Below are 19997 nucleotides of genomic sequence, written 5' to 3' on the forward strand. Positions count from 1 at the left end.
TTTAGTGGTTTAAAACAACATTTATTTTGCTTCCAGATCAGCAATTTGGACAGGACTTAGAGCAGTTTATGTCTGGAGTGACTTGAAGGCAGGGAGTGGGAATCTTCTGAAGTCTCTCTCACTCTCGTGTCTCAGTTGGTGCCAGGACTCCTGCAAGGGTGTAGGAGTAGCTTCTAGGTGGCTGCTTGGGCTTCCTCACAGCATGGGGCTTGGGTTCATGATGCCAGGAGCATCCTGAGAGAGCAAGCCATCTGGGTGTGTCACCTGTTATGACTTAGCTTTGAAAGTCACCTAGCATTACCCCTGCCAGAGTCTCAGGTCTGCTAGATTCAAGCGAAGGAACTTAGATCCCATATCTTGACAGAGAAACATCAGAATCTTATCAGAAGAGGGGCACATGAGATAGGATTCATTTTTGGAAAAATACCATCTGTCACAGAGAGCAAACTAGCCCTTCTCCATCCTTAAGTTTTCATGAGTGTCAATGACAGCTGACGTCATAAAGTGAAAAGAAGTGTGCAGTCATGAAGAAATAAGACAGCAGATATAATTTTTTTTTTGGATGCACCTGCGGCATGTGGAAGTTCCCAGGCCAGGGACCCTTGCTACAGCAGCAACAGAGCTGCTGCATTGACAAGGCTGGATCCTTAACCCAGAGTGCCACAAGGGAACTCCTGGCAGCAGATATAATCTTGATAAATGAGAAGTACTATCCTTTCTGCCTCTTACGCCACTGGTTGGAAGTTAGGAATGTCTCTTCTCTAGTCCAGAATCTATCTGCCTGTGGGCCTGGAATTCTCATTTGGCCTGCTATTATTGTAAAGCTTATAAAGCTTCCGGTATTAGTTTTGTATTGCTGCATAACATATTACCCAAATTTAGCAGCTTCAACAATACCCATTTATCACTTTATGGTTTCGTAAGTCAGGAGTCCAGGGCGAGTAGTCTAGGCAGGCTTGTGTTCACAGCTGAAATGAAGATGTTAGTGGTCGGGCTCTGGGGAAGAATCTGAAAAACTCCAGAAATTCTATCTCTGCAGGCGCGTTTCCAACATCCATTCTTCTCAGCGGGGTGCTGCTAGGGAGGCTCTGACCACCAGAGGGCGTAAGAGTTCCAGCTGTGCTAGAGTTCCAGCCTCCTTCTGCCACCTTGGTCCAATTACCAGAAGCAAAAACAGTTATCACCTGGGAATTTGTTAGAAAAGCAGAATCTCAGGCCCCAAACCCAGACCTGCTGAATCAAAACTGCATTTTGTCAAGATCCAGGCAATTCGTGTGCACACTGAAGTTTGGGGGCACTCCATCTCAATGCTTCTCAACCTTGGCTGCAGGTTAGAATCACCCCAGCAGTTTAAAAATCCCTTGATGCAAGGGCACCCCCTCTCTGGCAAGAATTCTGATTCTGATTATAAAGGTCCTGGAGTCTGGACCGCTAAAAGTGCCCCTGAGGATTTTAATGTGCAGCCAAGAGCTATGAGTGTAGCTTGTTCCACCCTGTAAGAATGTGTGTGGGCTGTGCTTCCCCAGGGTGTAGACACTTGAGAAGGATATAAAGCCCCACCCTCAGGGATCTCCTGGAATGCAAGACGCTAGACCTCAGGGTCCTTCAGGCTCTAGTGAAGTCTGGGCAACATGAAAATGTAAAATGTGAGGCAGTGTTTTCAAAGTGCTTCAAAGACACAGGTCGACACCTGCTTCTCAGGCAGAAATTCTGCGCCGCCCCCAACCATGCTTAGTGATGATGCTTCCAGACCAGTGATGGTGCCTCCTGAGCTCCACCGGAGGCTCCTTGGGAGCAGGAAATGTGTTGATTCTCTCCTGCAGCGTGTTTGCTCAATGAAGCACCCTCTGCTACGTTTATGGTAACCTGGGCAGACCCCTGGCTGGTGGTGGAAACAGTAAGCTGAACTTCAAGAAAGAAGGTGCCTGAGGACAGAGGAACTTAGCAGTGTTAGAATGGACTTTTAAAAATATTTATCCAGTGAGTTCCCATCGTGGCTCGGTGGGAACGAACCCACCTAGGATCCATGAGAACGCAGGTTCTATCCCTGGCTTCACTCAGTGGATGAAAGGATTCTGTGTTGCCGAGCACTGAGGTGTAGGTCGCAGATGTGGCTTGGATCCTGCGTGGCTGTGGCTATGGTGTAGGCTGGCAGCTACAAATCTGATTCGACCCCTGGCCGGGGAACTTCAATATGCCGGAGACGCGGCCCTAAAAAAACCAAAAAAAACCCCAAACAACAAAAAACAAAACCCCAAAAAATGTATCCTTCCTCATTTATGTAGTGCTTTACAATCCAATGCACTTTCATGTGCATTATTTCATTTTCACAAAACCCATCTGTGTCAGGTTAGAGTAGGTTAACCAGTAAAGTAGTGGAAAGCTGAGAGGTACATAGATAATGCTGAAAATTGCAGGATGAGTCAGTCAGAATTAGAACAAGAAATTGGCTTTCCTAACTTTTCTGATTTTCTAAGTGCTATTTCCAGAATGTGGCAATATCCAGCTCGCTAACCTTTTTTTCCCCACTGTTGGGAAACCTTTCTGGGGAATTTTTTTTTTTTTTTTTTTTTTGTCTTTTTGCCTTTTCTAGGGCTGCTCCCACGGCATATGGAGGCTCCCAGCCTAGGGGCAGAATGGAAGCTACAGCTGCCAGCCTATACCACAGCCACAGCAATGTGGGATCCAAGGCGCATCTGTGACCTACACCACAGCTCACGGCAATGCCAGATCCTTAACCCACTGAGCAAGGCCAGGGATCAAACCCTTGTCCTCATGGTTCCTAGTCAGATTCGTTAACCACTGAGCCACAGAGGGAACTCCTTTTCTGGGGATTTTGAACAAATACTTCCTTCTCCATTCTCCTCCCCCAAGCAGAGGGTTTGTTTTGTTATTCTGGAAGTTTCCGTTTCTCTCCTACCTCCTGTCCACCGATTTCGGTGACTTCTCATTTTCCACAGAAGACTCACCAGGTGTGGAATATGTTTGCAAAACACGCCAGCAGTGATGATAAGGATTTCGTTGTGTGTTTCTTCAATGCAAAGAACTTTTTTTCCCACTGCATCGCTGGTGCTTTTATGAAATATTTGTGGAATGAATGAATCACAAAGGAAGTGAAGGGATTTGAGAACTTAAATCTGTGATGGGAAGAGGCAGACGCAGATTATTAATCCAGCCTTGGGTGTGCAGGTGGGGTGGTGGGGCGGGGGTCTAACCTATGAAGCAAGAGCTGCAAAGGATGGTGGAGGTAGAAGCACTGCCAGCACCAAGGGAAACGAGTCGGTTTCACCTCCTCACGTAACGGCCCACCCTCCTATCGGAGCTCTCTCTGGGGAGCTGAGAGGGAAAAAGAAGTCAGAAGCTTCCCCTGTGGTGCCGTGGGTTAAGGAGACAGCATTGTCGCTGCAGTGGCTTGGGTTCGATCCCTGGCCTGGGAACTTGCACACACCCCAGGTGCAGCCAAAAAAAGGTTAACGTCTGGATGTATTTCCTGCTCAAATGAAAGGCTGTCCTGTTGTTTGGAGAATTCACCGAGCCCCCGGATGTTGACTCTTTCAACGAAGTTCTTCCTTCCTGTCGCCCCTTCCTTCCGTCACGCGTCCTTACCCCTCTGGGCTAGACACCCTTCTCCTTCCTGAGTCCCAAACAGCTCTTCTCCTGCAGACATGTGAGGTGTAGGACGGGTGTGACAGGGTGGGTTCTGACTGTGTTTTTCTGTCCTGTCACAGTGTTCTGAGGCCTCATGGCCTAGGTCCACAGCTCCCAGACAAGCTACCCTTTTTTACTTTTTAGGCTGAAACTTTGGCGTATGAAGTTGCCGGGCTAGGGGTCGAACGTGGTATGTCTGCACCATAGCCACAACCACTGCAACACCAGATCAGAGCCGCATCTGTGACCTATGCTGGATCCTTAACCCACTGGGTGTGAGCGAGGCCAGGGACTGAAACATCATCCTCATTGACACTATGTCAGGTTCTTACCCCGCTGAGCCACAGTGGGAACTCCTGAACTGGGTGCTTGTTTAAGGGGCTGCTAAATCCTCATGCTGGGACTTCGCTTCCCCATCTTGTTACATTGATTTCCCTATTTTCTCTCTTCTGGTTTACTCCCTCCACTCCTTTTTTTATTTTTTATTTTTATCTTTTTAGGGCTACACCTGTGGCATATGGAGGTTCCCAGGCTAGGGGTCTAATCGGAACGGTAGCCGCCAGCCTATGCCACAGCCAAGTCTTCGACCTATATCACAGCGCATGGCGACACCAGATCCTTAACCCACTGAGAGAGGCCAAGGATCGAACCCGCGTCCTCATGGATACTAGCTACTCAGGTTCCACTGAGCCACAACAGGAACTCCTACTCCCTCCTTTTTTTAGTGGAAATATCTTCCAGGAGCTCCCTGACAAAGAGTGCTTGGAAGGTTGTTTTCTGAGATATTCTATGTCTGAAAATGTCTAACCCTGTTTCCAGTTGGCTGCTAGTTGATAGACGTTTAAGCTAAGTAGCATTTGTTTCATATTTCCAATGTCCTTCCAACTATGATCCTTTAACTTTTTTTTTTTTTTCCCTTTCTGGAAACTTTTAGAACTGATGTTCTGCTGTACTATTATCATATTTTAACAACTGTGCTTCATGCTCTGCCAGCCCCTCCTACTTTTCAGTTGTGGGGTTTTTCTTGCAACATTTCTCTCTCTCTCTTTTTTGGCTGCCTCTGAGGCATGCAGAACTTCCAGGGCCAGGGATCGAACCCATGCCAAAGCAGCAACCCGAGCCACAGCCACAACAATGCAGAATCCTTAACCTGCTAAGCCACCAGGGAACTCCTAAGATTTCTCTTTTTTAATTACAATTTTTTTAAAAATTGAATTTAAGTTGATATATAATGTTGTGTTAGTTTCAGGAGTACAGCACAGTGAAAATATATAGAAAACATTTTCTATATATGTAAAAAGAATATATATATTTTTTTTTCAGAATCTTTTCCCTTATAGATTATTACAAAATATTGAGTACAGTACCCTGTACTATACAGTAGGTCCTTGTTGGTTATCCACTTTATTTTATTTTTTTATTTTTATTTTTTCCTTCTTAGGGCCACACCTGTGGCATATGGAAGTTCCCAGGCTAGGGGTTGAATCAAAGCTGAAGCTGCCAGCCCATGCCACAGTTACAGCAACAAGGGATCTGAGTTGCCTCTGCAACCTACGCCACAGCTGGCGGCAATGCTGGATCCTTAACCCACTGAGTGAAGTCAGGGATTGAACTTGCATCTCACAGAGAGTACGCTGGGTGCTTAAACCATTGAGCCACAACAGGAACTCCCTGGTTATCTATTTTATATATAATAGTGTGTGTGTGTGTTAAAACCAATCTCCTAATTTGTTCCTCCCTTTTGCCTTTGGTAAGTTTGTTTTCTTTGTCTGTGAGTCTCTTTCTATTTTGGAAATAAGTTTGTGTGTGTGTGTGTGTGTGTGTGTGTGTATTCTAAATTCATATACACACGTACATATATTCTAAATTCGTCAGCATGTGCTCCTCTTCTAGTTACCTCTGACCCATGAGTGAGAGGAGCTCTTCATGCCCACCGACGGAAGAGGGGTGTGTGCGTGTGCGAGTGCCTGTGCGTGTGCGTGCGAGTGCGTGTTGCGGACAGTGTGGGGAGGCTTTTGTTTCTGCTACCAGGAAATCTCCCTGGGTTCCCGTGCAGTTCCTCACGCAGAGAGCTGCACGCATGTTGGAGCTGTTCAAGCTGCCTTTGCCCCAGCAGCCAGGAGTGGCAGCAGGAAAGCCCTCACAATACACCCCAAAAGCTCCTTACAGGCGGCTTCCTATCCCCGACTTCAGTGCCAGCCAGCTCCAGGAAAGTTCCAGCTTCCAGACGGTACATCCCACGCTTCCTATTCCAGTCAAGCGACTGCCCTTTGCCCGTCAGGAGGAGCCTCTGGTGCTTTGTGGGCTCAGCCTGAGATGCTGGTTCCTTGATCTCCCCCTAGACCCACTTGGCTTTCGTCACATCCGCAGCCCTGCCCCTCAGGTCTGGGCTTTCCGAGTCCCCTGTAGTTACGTCGGAAGTGGAGACGGCATGCACGCTTCTAAGTTGCTGCTAGTTTGGCGTGATGCCTGAAAGAAAGCATTGAACAGTAATTTTATTTGTAAATATTTTAAACATAAAAACGTTAATGTTGTGGGGAAGAGGGGAGGGTGTAGAGGGCAGGAGGGAAGCTCTGGGAGCTGAGGCCTATGTCAGTCAGCTTGGTGGTAGAGATGGTTTCGGGATTCTGTATGTGTGTCAATAGCATCAAATCATGTGCTGAAATAAGTGCAGTGTCTCACACATCAGTTATGCTCCAGTAAAGCTGTTAAAGTAAGTTTAATGTTGATGACACTAAAGCTTTCCTTTTTTTTTTTTTTTTTTTTTTTTGTCTTTTTAAGGCCGCACCTGTGGCACATGGACGTTCCCAGGCTAGGGGTCTGATCAGAGATGCAGCTGCCGGCCTACACCACAGCCACAGCAATGCTGGATCTGAGCCACATCTGCGATCTACACCACAGCTCGAGGCAATGCCGGATCCTTAACCCACTGAGTTGGCCAGGGATCAAACCCAAGTCCTCATGGATACTAGTTGGGTTCCTTTCCACTGAGCCACGATGGGAACGCCTAAAACTTTACCTTTTAAACTGTTGAGGTAAACATACATATAGTAATGTGCATAAATCTTTTTCTTTTCTTTTCTTTCTTTTTCCTTTTTTAGGGCCACATCTCTGGCACATGAAGTTCCCAGACTAGGGGTTGAATTGGAGCTGCAGGTGCCAGCCTACACCACAGCCACAGCAATGCCGGATCCGAGCTGCGTCTGTGACCTACACCACAGCTCGCAGCAATGCGGGATCCTTAACCCATTGAGCAGGGCCAGGATTAACCCAGAATCCTCATGGATACTAGTTTGGTTTGTCTCCACTGAGCCACGATGGGAACGCCAGTGTGCGTAAATCTTAAATATACAGCAAAGTAATGTTTCCCACGCATACCACCCAGTGCACATGAAAATATAGAATCTGTCCAACACCTCAAAAGCTCCCATGTCTCTCCCAGTCATTACCCCTTAGAGGGAAGAATTATTCTGACCTGTAGCCCCATGGATTAGTTTTAGCTGTTCTTGGACTTCATATTAATGGAAATGCATCTACGTTGATGCTTGTGGTGATAGTCTGCTCATTTTTTGTTTGTTTGTTTTTTGTTTTGTTTTTTTTTTTGGCTGTGCCCACAACATGCAGAATTTCCTGGGCCAGGGATTGAACCCACACCATAGCAGTGACAATGCTAGATCTTTAACCTGATGAGCCACCAGGGAACTCCAGTTTACTCATTTTTCATTGCCACATAGTATTATATTTTATGGCTCTATCACAATTTCTTTAATGATTCTATTGTTGAGAATGACTGAGAACAGAGAGTGTTTACTCAAGGGTCAAGGGTACAAGAATTGAGGGTGGCCCAAGCAGGCTTGTCAGTGTGTATCTGCGAGCTCACTGGGCGCAGTGTGTGTGGTTTCTGTGTAGAGACACCTGCTCCTTAAGCGGCCTGTGCCTCCTCTGCTCTGCCAGCCAGTTCCCCATACTGCTGCCCTTCCTTTTCTCAGGCTTGCAGGGGCTAGGCCAGTTGTTTCCTATTAAAGTGAGCCATCCTTGGAATTCTCTGGTGGCTCAGTGGGTTAAGGACCTGATGTTGTCCCTGCTGTGACTTGGGTGGCTGCTATGGCGTGGGTTTGACCCTGGCCCTGGAACTTCTGCATGCTGTGAGTGCAGCCAAAAAGTAATTAAAGAAATGAAGTTAGCCATACTTAAATTTTTTAAAAAGATTATATGCATGTGTATTTGTATATATTTATTTGGGCTGTGCCTGTGGCATGCGGAAATTCCTGGGCCAGGTATCAAACCTGAGCCACAGCAATGACACCACCACATCCTTAACCCGCTGAGCCATCAGGGAGCATATATATATGAGTTTTTTAATTGAAGTATAGTTGATTTACAATGTCATGTTAGTTTCAGGTATACTGCACAGTGATTCAGATATATATATATATATGTATGTATGTGTATATGTATGTGCATATACATATATATATATGCACATTTTTTTCAGATTCTTTCCCCTTATAGGTTATTACAAAATACTGCATATAGCTCCCTGTGCTATACAGTAGGCTCTTGTCGATTATCTATTTTATATATAGTGTGTATATGTTAATTGTAAACTCCTAATTTATCCCTTTGCCTTTCTTTTCCCTTAGGTACCCATAAGTTTCTTTTCTATGTCTGTGAGTCTATTGTCTTTCTCTGTCTGGCTTACTTCACTCAGTATGATGACCCCTAGGTCCATCCATGCTGCTGCAAATGGCATTATTTCATTCTTTTTTATGGCTAATATTCCATTTATAGATATACCACATCTTTTTTTTTTTTTTTTTGGTCTTTTTTTTTGTCTTTTTAGGGCCGTACCCGCAGCATATGGAGATTCCCAGGCTAGGGGTCTAATCAGAGCTGCAGCTACCAGCCTACACCACAGCCGCAGCAACACAGGATCCGAGTCACATCCTCGACCTACACCACAGCTCACGGCAACGCCGGGTCCTTAAGCCACTGAGCGAGGCCCGGCATCGAACCCGCAACCTCATGGTTCCTGGTTGGATTCATTTCCGCTGCGCCACGATGGAAACTCCTACCACATCTTTTTTATCCATTCCTCTGTCGACAGATAGGTTGCTTCCATGTCTTGGCTATTTTTAAAAATATTTTTTTAAATAAAAGCAAAAATATGTGTAATTCTGATATATAAAATAGGAAAAAAAAAATAGCCGTATTAAAGTGGACCTGTTTGGAGGGCTCTCCTTCTCACTGGTCTGATGGTGGAGCCAAATGAAATCTTTCCACTTCCTCCCTTTGGTCTCTTTGCAAGCAAGCAAGCATCGCCTTCTCATTTAAAGATTTGCCTAATAAGTGATGTGGAAAAACACCCAGAGCTAAACAAAACCAATGCGGGGAGAGGCCCGACATCCTAGAATTCTTATACTTCTAGCTGTGTTTCCCCACCATCTGGTTTCCAGCATCTCGTGCAGTGTGGTTGTTGAAATTATGAGCTATACATGCTCATTCAAACACCCTCCCACCCAGAAACATAAAATAATAGCTAAAACAATAATTGGGCCATCGCTGTGTGCTCAAACCCACATTTTGCTTATATTAACTCATTAGATTCTCTCAAAACCCTTGGAGGTGGATCATTTTCCACACTTCACAGATAAGGGCTAGAAGCTCATTGACCTCAGGGACCATGTCTGTTTATCTGTGACTTAATTCCCGTTTTCTAGACGGACAGCTGTCAGTGCGTATGTCCGTGGGAGGGGAGACAGCCTAGAAAATCACTGCAGTTTATCAAAAGGCTCTCCCCAGTCACTGCTGAAATGAATCCTCCGATATCTAGAAGTTTCCTTGAAGATTTCCCAGTCCAGGTGAAATACAGAACGGAAGTTCCACTGGGCTTTGGAGAGCCCTCCAAAATAGTTATTTGCTACATAAAACGTTATGGTTGGTCCTGACAAGTCCTGCCAAATGTTCGGGGCTGGGGGGCGGGGGGTGGGGTGGAAATATGATGCTTTACATTTTAGAACAAGCCATCCTTTCTTAGACTACTCCTGGTGTGTTTTTTTCTTTTCTCTCTCTCTCTCTTTTTTTTTTTTTTTTTTTTTTTTCTTTTTTGCCGCCCCATGGCATACAGCAACACCGGATCCTTAAGGCAACACCGGATCCTTAATCCACTATGCTGGAACGGGGATCAAACCTGTGGTTCCAGAACTCCCCAGGCTGTGGATCCCGTTGCGCCACAGCAGGAGCTCCCCCTCCTGGCAGTTTTTAGGGTGGCAGTAAATACATGAAATTGGCGAAAACAGGACACTAAGGTGCTGGGGAGAAGGAAGGAAACCCTGGGAGGCCCAGTTCTTAATGCAAATGCAAATGCAATGCAAATTCAATTCTTGAGGAAAATGCGAAAAAAATCCATGTTCATCTCTCCTGCCCTGTCCTTGTCGTGGCTCCCATTTCTTGGAAACTCAAGGTCCGCCACGCTTCCTTCTTTCCCAGAGAGCCCCAAGTTTAAGGGCAGGAAATGGTCTTGGACTGAGTGTCTTTGTTCTGAGCAAAGCACCAACATTTTGGCCCAGAAGGTGGTGAGACAAAGCAGAAGTTCACGAGAAACAGACGTCCCAATGGCACCTCTGTGTGGGAGGTCCAGGAGGAGGGTGGTCCGGGAAGGACCACCCCACAGACAACCAGTTAGCACCTGTTTTCTCAGCATCTGTTTGGTAGAAGAGGAGGTCAGCCTAGCCCAAAGGGACACTCTTCAATATGCAAACAGAAGCCTGAAGGGAAGAACAGCAGATAATTTGGGACTTTCCAGGGTGGAGGATGTGGGAAGGGATTTGTTAAAATCAGACACACTTGGGGGTTGCGGGGAGAGCCTTACATATACAGAGAGTGTGGGGGAGACTGGGTAAGAAGTCAAAACTTACCAGGTCCATACAGATACACTCAGAGAAGAAACCAGAAGTCACAGTTCGTTGGAAACAGATGCAGCCAGGAAATCTTGAAGCATCTGTGGAGGGCAAATAGCACATTATCACTGATTATGTGTCAGAAATACACAAGCCCACACTCTCTTGAGCACCAGCACCGGAGGAGAAAAAGGAAGTCAGCACAGACTCTATCTGTTGCATCCACTCTTCGCTGTGGAAAAATGCTACAGAAATGGTGCCCAATCTGGGACACTTCACCCCCACCCCACCCCCCGCGCCCCACCGCCACCTCACCCCTCAACTCACGCCCACCCCGGCTGGGAGGAGACACTAGAGAGGAGTTTCATGGCTCTGCTACTCTCTTGAATGTGAGGAGGGTGGAAATAGTGGAATAAGAGGCAGGTGGTTTTCAACCCACAGAGGTTTTCAGACAGGAAAACCTGGGGATTTTCACCAGGTGGGGAGGTGGGATGAGTTCATGTGAAGTGTTCTTAGGTGGCCCTGCTCCGTTCGAGACTGCATGTCCACACACTAACCCTTCCTGAGCTTCCAGGGACATTAGGTTCTAATGAGCCTTCTCTCCAGAGTCCTAATGCCAGCCATGAACTTCCCTCAGAGGTCTGTCGGCAACGTCAAAGATCAGAAAAGGTAAAGATAACACGAGTTCCCTTGTGGTGCAGAGGGTTAAGGATCGGGCATTGTCACCGCAGTGGCCCGGGTGGCTGCTGTGGCTCAGGTTCAATCCCTGGCCCCAGAACTTCTCTGCACTGTGGGTTCTGCCAAAAAAAAAACAAAAACCAAAAAACAAAAAACAGAAGACAACTCTGACTGTAAGCCCAAGTCCCCCATGTCACTCAACTCTCGAAGACAGAATCTGAATCAAGCTCTCTTTCTCTCTCTCTCTATATATATATATTTATTATTATTACTACTATTATTTATTTATTTATTTATTTATTTATTTTTTGGTTGCCCCGAAGCATATGGAGTTCCTGGGCCAGGGATCAGATCTGAACCGCAGTTGCAGCCTACAGCCTACACTACAGCTGCAGTAACACCAGATCCTTAACCCACTGTGCTGGGCTGGGGTCCTAGCCCAGCTGCAAAAATGCTTCTGATTCCATTGCACCATAGTGGGAACTCTTCCATGCTTCCTGAAGACAGTAATCTTGTGTAGGAAGAGAAGGGTGGGTTCTGGGAAAAGATGCTCCAGGGGAGGGGAGGGTCTTGGGGTGGGTGATCACCATCCGATGCTGGGGACTCCCAGGGCCAGCCCTGATCTCTGTCTGCCAGCTGCCCACTGGACCTGTCCGTTGGGAGCTTGCACAGGTATCGCTGACAAGTTGTCCTAAATAGAGCTCTTGATGTTTTTCTGCAAAACATATTTCTTATTTCAATCTTCCACAGCCCCCTCAGTTGTTAAACCACAGGCTGGACCCCACTTCTAAATACGCACTGACAGGTAAGGATCATGCGCATTTGAGGAAAACCTCTAACATGAAGAGCCAAGAGACTCTTAAAGAAGAGCAAAATGGGAAGGCTTTCCATCCCAGACACCAAGACTAGTTGTAAAATCACATATACATATTACATATGTGTGTATATGTGGATATAGTATTTATGTATTAACATAGTGTATATGTCTGTTTATATAGGTTTATATATATAGGTGTGTGTATATATATGATAATTAGGTGTATATAAGTAGGATGGTGTAAATTGCTTTTTTTCCTTTTTCTTTTTCAGCTGCCCCTATTGCATATGAAATTTCCCTGGCCAGGGATCAAATCCAAGCCAGAGCTGCCATTGCTACAGCAACACTGGATAGGATAGTGTAGTTTTTGCACAGGGTTAGACAAATGGACCAGTGAAGCTCTCTGAAAGACCCATGGATGAGTGGATGGGTGAATGGATGGATAAATAGATACTTGATGTGTGACAGAGAGGAACACAAAGACACATGGAAAAGAATGTTCACGGCAGCACTATTTTTAGTGGTCCAAACTGGGAATGCCTCAAATAGCCATCAACATAATCAGTAAATTAATAGTGGAATTTATCTACAATAGTTTTTACAGCTGAGTAGTATTCCGTTGTATAAATATACCACATCTTATTTATCCTTCATCTGTGGATAGCATTTAGGTTGCTTCCATGTCTTGGCTATTGCAAATAGTGCTGCTATGAATACTGGGGTACATATATCTTTTCTTTTCTTCCTTTTTTTGGGGGGGCCCACACCTGCAGCATATGGAAGTTCCCAGGCTAGGGGTTGAACCAGAGCTGTAGTGAAGGCCTCTACCACAGCCACAGCAACACTGGATCCGAACCGCATCTAGGACCTACACCACAGCTCACGGCAATGCTGGATCCTTAACCCACCAAGCAAGGCCAGGGACGGAACCCAAGTCCTCATGAATCCTGGTTGGGTTCATTACTGCTGAGCCACAATGGGAACACCTGCATGTATCTTTTTAAATTATGTTTTTTTCCTCCAGATATATGCCCAGGAGTAGGATTACTGGATCATATGGTCGTTCTATGTTTAGGTTTTTTTGGGACTCTCCATACTGTTCTCCAGAGTGACTGTACCAATTTACATTCCCACCAACCATGTAGGAGGGTTCCCTTTTCTCCACACCCTCTTCAGCACTTACTGTTGTAGACTTTTCGAGGATGGCCCTTTTGAGGTTAATGTAATTTTGATCAGCATTTCTCTAATAATTACCGATGTTGAGCATCTTTGCAGGTGCCTTTTGGCCATCTGTATGTCTCCTTTGGAGATTAGATCTTCTGCCCACTTTTTTTTAATTTCATTGGAAAACTAAATATTAAAATGTTTAGGAATGCAGACCGATCTGATGTTTAGGAATGATCCCTGACAAATAAGAGGGGATGAGGACTTCTGGAAGGGAGGCCAGGGTTGGGTAAGCCAGTCCCAGGGGCACTCGCAGTGATGTGCTGGCTCTCAAATTGGCTGTGTGTGTGTGGAGGGGGGGTGAGTTATGGGGTTTTCTTTCTTGTTAAACTTGTGGGACTTCGAGGCTTCTTCAAGGAAATAAAACTCAAAAAGCCTCCAGCTGAGATAAGAATTGCCAGACCCTTATCAGCCCACCTGAATCATTGTAGCTGTTAGTCGTTCCTGAGAACTCCCCACCCCAGCCACCTGGCCTACTCCTTCCTGCCTCCTGCTAGGAAAGGTATGTAGCCCACTCCTCAGCCCGCCCCTAGAGGAGCAACATATGCTCCCAACCAACCAGCAAGTATATCCAAAGACCCCATTGTTCCCCAACCAATCAGCAAGTGTGTCAGAAGACCCCATTCTTCCCCAGCCAATCAGCAGGTCAACAAATGCATGGCAAGACTACTCCTCACACGCCTTTGTCTTTGGGCCGTAAAAACAGACTCGACCACGTGCCCAGAGTCAGCCCTCCCTGATTATCAAGGAAGTTGACCCACTGTGTTAACAGCATCTCTTGTGTCAATAAACTTGTCTTTCTACACTTTGGTTTAAATCTGGAAAATTCTTTTTCTATCTGCGTGCAGAGACCACAACAAAACTCACAACTGGGATACAGACATCCTTTAGCATGTGTCCATTATTATGTAATATATTGGAAAAGTGCCCAGACCTAAGCCATGGGAAATGCCAGCTCTTTACAGACCAGGTGGAGCAGACAGAGTCGTGCACAAAAGTGAGATGGAGCCGTCGGTGGGGTGCCCTTGAGCGCTAAGAGAACCCACCTGAAGGTTCAGGCCTCTAAGAGCAGGACTGGAAGGTGAGGATGAGAAAGGCTCAGCCTTGGCCAGCTGGGGGCGAGGGGGGTGGATCTCTGAGCTTGGAGGAGCAGTTCTGGGGAGAAGAGGGAACAGAAGCTACACTGTGGTGGGCCGGGCGACAGGAGAGATGGAGAAGTGGAGGCCTGGGGTGAGGGCAGCCCCTTCCTCCCCAGGCTGAGGAGGGAAGGGCCCCCCGCCCCCACCCATCCTTTCTCCCAGGAACAGCTGGCCAGAGGGGAACATGACTCCAGCCGGCAGTGCTATTCTGGCTGGCAAGGTCATGACTCCCTGGCCTGGCCAGGACTCCCCACCCGCCCCGGGGTAGGGGGGAGGGTTGAAAAGGGCCTAGTCACCTGCCCCTTCCCCTGGAAGTCCCAGCAAACACCGCGAGGACAGAAGGAGGTGGAAGCCATAAGGTAGGGGTGCCTGGGAAGGATTCCGGGGTCCAGGCCTGGCCTGTGAGGTTCAAGTCTTCCCAAACCAGAGGACACTCTCTCTGGGTTCCATGGGCCCTGCTTCCCTCTTCCCCCAGCAGCTGGGGCTCAAGTTCTGCTCTGAGGACCGGACGCCACTATCTCCCCAGACCCAGGCAAACCTCAGGAACGGGCCTGGCTCCCTCCCTTTGTTTGTCTTGGGAGGGGTAATTGCTGAGCAAACAAGGAAGGGAAATCCTGGATTTGGCCTCTCTTCTCCACTTGCTCAGCCATTGTAACTCAGCCCTGTGGCCTCTGGCGCCCACTCGGGCCTGGCTCCTTCCTGGCCTTGGGTGAGGAGGGGGGTGGAGATGGATATAGAGAAAAGCCTGGCCTTGGCTTTGGTGAATACTCAGGAAAAAACACACCCCATCCAGGGGCATGAAGGGACGTTCCCTGCCCACTTCTGTGCCGGGCCTGGGGCTGGAGCCTCCGCTGTCAGAGCTCCCTGGCACTGGCCGGCCCCTCTAGGCTGTTGTCATCAGGATCTCTCTCCAGTTTCCAGAAGAGGAACTTGAGGTTCAGGGTCACGAAGGAGGATGTTGCAGAGGTGGGGACCCCACCCCGACCTCTCTGACACCCGCCGGGCTCTGAACCATCAGTGGTGCAGAAGGCGGAGGTGATGGGGGGCTTGCACAGGAACTCTCCCCTTCACCTCTTTTTTTTTTTCTCCCCCAGAGATCACACCGTTGTCTAAGACCCCCAACTGGGCAGGCAGAGCCCTCTCCATGGCTGAGCTTTTGCCTCTGCTGCCTTGCCTGCCCCCACCAGCCCCGGACGGCAGTGCCCAGGACTCACCTGTCCCCTCAGCTGAGGGGCAGAGCTGGCAGCCACAGGGTGGCAGGGCCGAGGGCCTGGCCCCTAAGTCCCAGAGGCTCCTGGAGGTGCCCTCCATTCAGATAACACCAGCCAGTGATGAGGAGTCACCCCCCTGCACCCCACCTCCACAGCGCCTGCAGCTGCCGAGGACCCAAGACCCGGAGAGTTCACCCCAGGACAGGTCAGATGGAGGCGGTGGGATGGGAAAGGGGTTCTCTCTAGGGGTTATGCTCGGGGGTGGGTTCCCTGTGGCTCTCACTGTCCAGGTGGGGGGCTGAAGGTCATTTAGGATGTGGCCTTAGCTCCACGGGGGCCTGGCTGGAAACTGTGAAACAGATGCACAGATAAAAACCGTAACTGGGAATATGTGTTGGGATAACCAGCTGAGCTCAGCTGAGCGCTGCTTATCAAGACCTGAGGCAAACACCTGCTCAGTGTTTTTCAAACTGTGGGTCATGACCCATTTAAGGGCCACGAAACCAGTGGAGTGCCCTGCCACCAGCACTTTTTCCCAAATAGAACCAGGAGAGAATTGAAAAGAGCATAGTGTTAAAAAAAAACAAAAAAAAAGGAAAGAAAAAGAACAGAAGAAAATAAAAGTGTATGAGGCACTGTATGAGTGTGGCTTCCTGTAAATTTTGTGACATGACATACACGGTTGTCCCTTGGTATCTATGGGGGCTATTCCAAGACCCCTGTGGACACCAAACTGTGCAGATGTCTCATAGAAAATGAGGTAGTATTTGCATATAACACTCACATCCTCTTTGTAGACTTTATCACTAGATTACTTCTAAGATCGAATGCAATGTAAATGCTATGTACATAGCTGTAGATACAATGCAAATACTATGTCAATAATTGCCAGCCAACAAATTCTAGTTTAGTTTTCTGAAAAATTTTTTAAATTGAAGTATAGTTGATTTACAAAATTCTGTGTTTCAGGTGTATAGCAAAGTGATTCAGTTATATGTACACATATACATATCTAATTTTTTTTCAGATTTTTTTCCCCATTATAGGGGATTACAAGAAATCGAGCACAGTTCCCTGTGCTATACAGTAGGTCCTTGCTGTTTTTTTTTTCTATATAGTAATCTGTATTTGTTCATCCCAAACTCCCAATTTACCCCTGCCCCCACCCGGGAATTTAAAAGAAAATCTTTTTTTTTTTTTTTGTCTTTTTAGGGCAGCACCTGAAGCATATGGAGGTTCTCAGGCTAGGGGTCAAATCAGAGCTGTAGCCACTGGCCGATGCCACAGCTACAGCAAAATGCGGGATCCAAGCTGCATCTGCAACCTATACCACAGGTCACAGCAACACCGGATCCTTAACCCACTGAGAGGCCAGGGATCGAACCCTATCCTCATGGATTCTAGTTGGGTTCTTAACCTGCTGAGCCACAACAGGAACTTCCCCATTTCTTAAAAAAAAAAAAAAAAAAGGAAGGACCTGAAGCAAGAATGCCAAAAGGTCCACATCTATTCAATATGGCTGGGGGGAACTGTTGTACTTTTTCCTGTTTGAAATAAATTTTTCCTAATTAGACATTTTAAAGTACATCCAGAGAAGAAACAGGCAAAGAGAGAGTGCAGTGAGACAGGGAGATGGTGGAAGGAGGGCCTCTCTGAGATCCCCCTGAGATAACTGAGGGTAAATGGCAGTCACAGGAAGAACTGGGGGAAGAGCTTCCCTGCAGAGGGAGAGCCAGTACAAAGGCCCAGGGGCAGGAATGTGTCGGAGGAGTTAGAGGACCAGCAGGGTAGCTAGAGGCAGTGGTCGAGAGAAGTGAGAGTGGGCTGAAGAAGTTAGAGCAGGGCCTTGACACTAAGAGGAGGACTTTCCTTCTAGCTGGAGGGACATGGAGTCCCAGGAGAGAGCTGGGCCAGGAGGGCCCTGACCTGACACCATTTCACGGACTCCCTGGGGCTGTGTGTGGGAAGCAGACTGTAGGAGGCCTGGACTGAAGCAGGGAGACCAGGGAGGAGGCAGTGTGATGGTCCAGGAGGGGATGGAGGCTGGGCCAGGCTGGGGGCGATGGGGGAGGAGGGCTTCCATTCTGCATAGATTTTGTGGGCTCAGCCCACTGGGTTTCTGAGAGACTGGATGTGGGTGTGAGGGAAAGAGAAGGTCAAGAAGAGCTGAAGTTTGGGGCCTGCTGTCCACCAAAAAGGAGAAGCTGGTGGGTTTGGGGGGAAGGGAGGGGGTGTAAGGGTGGGAGAGCTGTGGGAATGGAGGTTTTCCAAGAGGCAGGAACAGCCTGTCTGGAGAGGGGTGGTGAGAAGGCTCCATGCAGGGGCACCTGTGCTCAGGAGCTGTGGGGCAGGACTCACTCACAGGCACAAGGAGTCCAGGACACTGCAGACTCAGGCGGCCACTGCCAGACAGGCGCAGCTCATGGCATCAAAGGAGGGTTGCGTCCATTTGACGTCCAGCAACGTGACCTCAGTGGTGAGTTACTTCCCAGCTTTGAGGCCCGGCTTCCTTTTCTGTAACAGGGCTGCCCCTGACCCCCACTGTCAGGTGGGAGAGCTCTGACCACAGAGTTAGTGGGATTTGCAGGACTTGCCCGACGTCACAGCACAGATAAGGGCCAGGAAGGCTGGATTTTAACTTAGGCTGGGCCCAAGAGGGGGTCCCCAGAGATCGAGGCGCTGGGCCTCCCTGAGAGGACAGCAGGGCCTCAGAGATGAGGAGAGGGAGGCGTCTTAGGGTCCCGCCCACTTCCCGCCAGCTGCGGTTCCCCAGGTACCCACAGCCCCAACACCTCCGTTTCCCCAATCTCCATCCCACCCCCAGCTCCGCCCCACCTCTCAGGTTCCCCCCGGGGTGGGGGGTGGGGATGCCGAGAGCGCCCAGCCAGAGTCTCAACAGGGGCCAGAGGACCCTTTTCCGGGTACCAGGGGAGCGGGAAGGGCCTGGGCGGACAGCTAGCTGCCATGGCGATGTTTTGTTTTAATTAAGTCTGTGTTGTCCTCTTTCTGCGCCCCCGCCTTGTGCCCCTCCGCCCCGGGTCCATTTCTCATCTCTCTCCTTAGATCCGCTGTCTCTCTTTTTCTCTTCCTCTCTCTTGTTCTCTCCGGGTCTCTGGCATCCCAGCCTCCCCTCTCAATGTGTGTCTCTTCCTGCCCCAGCGCCCGGTCCCTCCATCTCTGATCCCTCCTCCTGCCTCCCTCTCCCTGGGGGCCTCGCTCTGTCCCTGCCGTCCCTCCGTCGCCTCGGCCACCTCTCCAACCCCGGCTGTGTCCCTCTGGCTCTCACCTCCTGCTCTCCCGCCTCCCTTCGGTCCCTTCCTCCCTCCCGGTACCGGACTCTCCGGCTAGGCCCCGCCGCCCCTCCCCGCCTCGGCCGGTCCCTCCCCTCCCTCCCGCGGGCGGGCGGGGGGCGGCGCGGTGACGCGACGGGGCGGGGAGGAAGGGGGAGCTGACGCTGCGGCGGCCTCCGGCGGCCCCGGTCTTTTGTGCGGGGCTGCGGGCGGCGGGTCGCGGGTCGCGGGTCGGGTGGGGGCGGCGGCCGACCAGGGCGAGGCGCCTGCCCCGCGGGGACGCCCAGCGCAGCCCAGTCCCGCTCCGCCGGGCCCGGCCCTGCCCTGCGGCTGGGCGCCCGCCGCGCCGCATCCATGTTCGAGTAAGGACCGCCGGGGGCGGGGGGGAGGTGCGGGGGCTGGGCGGGGTGGGGGGGCCGCAGCCGATGTCCGGGAGTTGTGCACCGCTGCCGGCCGTGGGGAGGGAGGCTTAGGGGGTGGGCAGGGGTGTGCTCGGGGGCCGGCCGCTGACCGCTGGGAGGCCGGCACGTCACTGCCCGGGCGCGATGCGCCGGCTGGCGGGGCTGGGACCGGGGATCCAAGTCTCTTCCTGCCGGGAGTGCGGCCTGCGGGAAGCGCCCCCAGCCCTGCTTCGTCCCTGCCTGGGAGGCGAGAGGTGGGCGCGAGGCCGACCGGTCGTCGGGCCTGCGGTGGAGGCAGGGCAGAGACAAGTCCCCGCCGGCCCCGGCTTCCAGGCTCCGGAGGCCGGGCAGGCCCAGGGGCAGCCTCTCTGGGTCTGGGCCCCCTCCGGCCATCCTTGTCTGTCGCGAGTCTCGGAGCTGCTGGGGAGGGGCCTTCTGCGTGGCCACAGACCTGGTGCCTGAGATTCTCTGGGGTCGTGGGTAGGGAATTGACCTACTTGTCTGGGCCCAGAGTGTTTTCAGTTGTAGGTGTCTTGGAAGTGTGGATGCCATCTGAGGTCCTAGCGAGCAGGCAGCTGTGATCCTCTTTAGCTCTGTGTGTGATTTAGTTCCAATTCCATTGTGGCTCCATGTGTTCCTGTAAGCTCCCTGTGTGTGTCTGATTGTGACTATGGTGTGTGTCTGGGGCTC

General features: G+C 49.6%; 1 protein-coding gene and 1 non-coding gene across 20 annotated transcripts in view; one reads left to right on the forward strand and one right to left on the reverse strand.

Moving 5' to 3' along the window:
- On the reverse strand, positions 1 to 18982 carry LOC102159288 (uncharacterized). 11 transcript variants are annotated; one of them, XR_014806141.1, is made up of 6 exons: positions 17979 to 18982; positions 15620 to 15780; positions 10566 to 10648; positions 5816 to 6117; positions 2970 to 3137; positions 1 to 1184 (listed from the first exon to the last, which is right to left on the reverse strand). It is a non-coding gene; the product is annotated as an uncharacterized LOC102159288 (transcript). The 11 variants fall into 11 exon arrangements; XR_014806140.1 differs by lacking the exon at positions 15620 to 15780 and having other exon boundaries at positions 18903 to 18982; XR_014806139.1 differs by lacking the exon at positions 15620 to 15780 and having other exon boundaries at positions 2921 to 3137; positions 18903 to 18982.
- Positions 13952 to 19997, forward strand: part of GRAMD1A (GRAM domain containing 1A) — a 25465-nt gene continuing 19419 nt past the window's right edge. For 2 of the 9 annotated variants that reach the window (XM_084960572.1, XM_084960564.1), the window contains exon 1: positions 19340 to 19561. Coding sequence is in view for 7 of the 9 variants with exons in the window: in XM_084960564.1 (XP_084816690.1) it covers positions 19452 to 19561 (110 nt within the window). In the remaining 2 variants the exon portion in view is untranslated. Of the gene's footprint in view, positions 14348 to 15069; positions 15372 to 15499; positions 15822 to 17742; positions 18093 to 18248; positions 18390 to 19093; positions 19269 to 19339; positions 19562 to 19997 lie in introns of those variants that run through there. The other 7 variants (XM_084960565.1, XM_084960566.1, XM_084960563.1 and 4 more) reach the window with 7 other exon arrangements.

This window comes from Sus scrofa, chromosome 6 (genome assembly GCF_054392235.1).
Source record: "Sus scrofa isolate SSC_HxYL_T2T_F1_AM1 chromosome 6, Sscrofa_HxYL_maternal_Yorkshire_Landrace_v2.0, whole genome shotgun sequence".
NCBI classification, from domain to species: Eukaryota; Metazoa; Chordata; class Mammalia; order Artiodactyla; family Suidae; genus Sus; species Sus scrofa.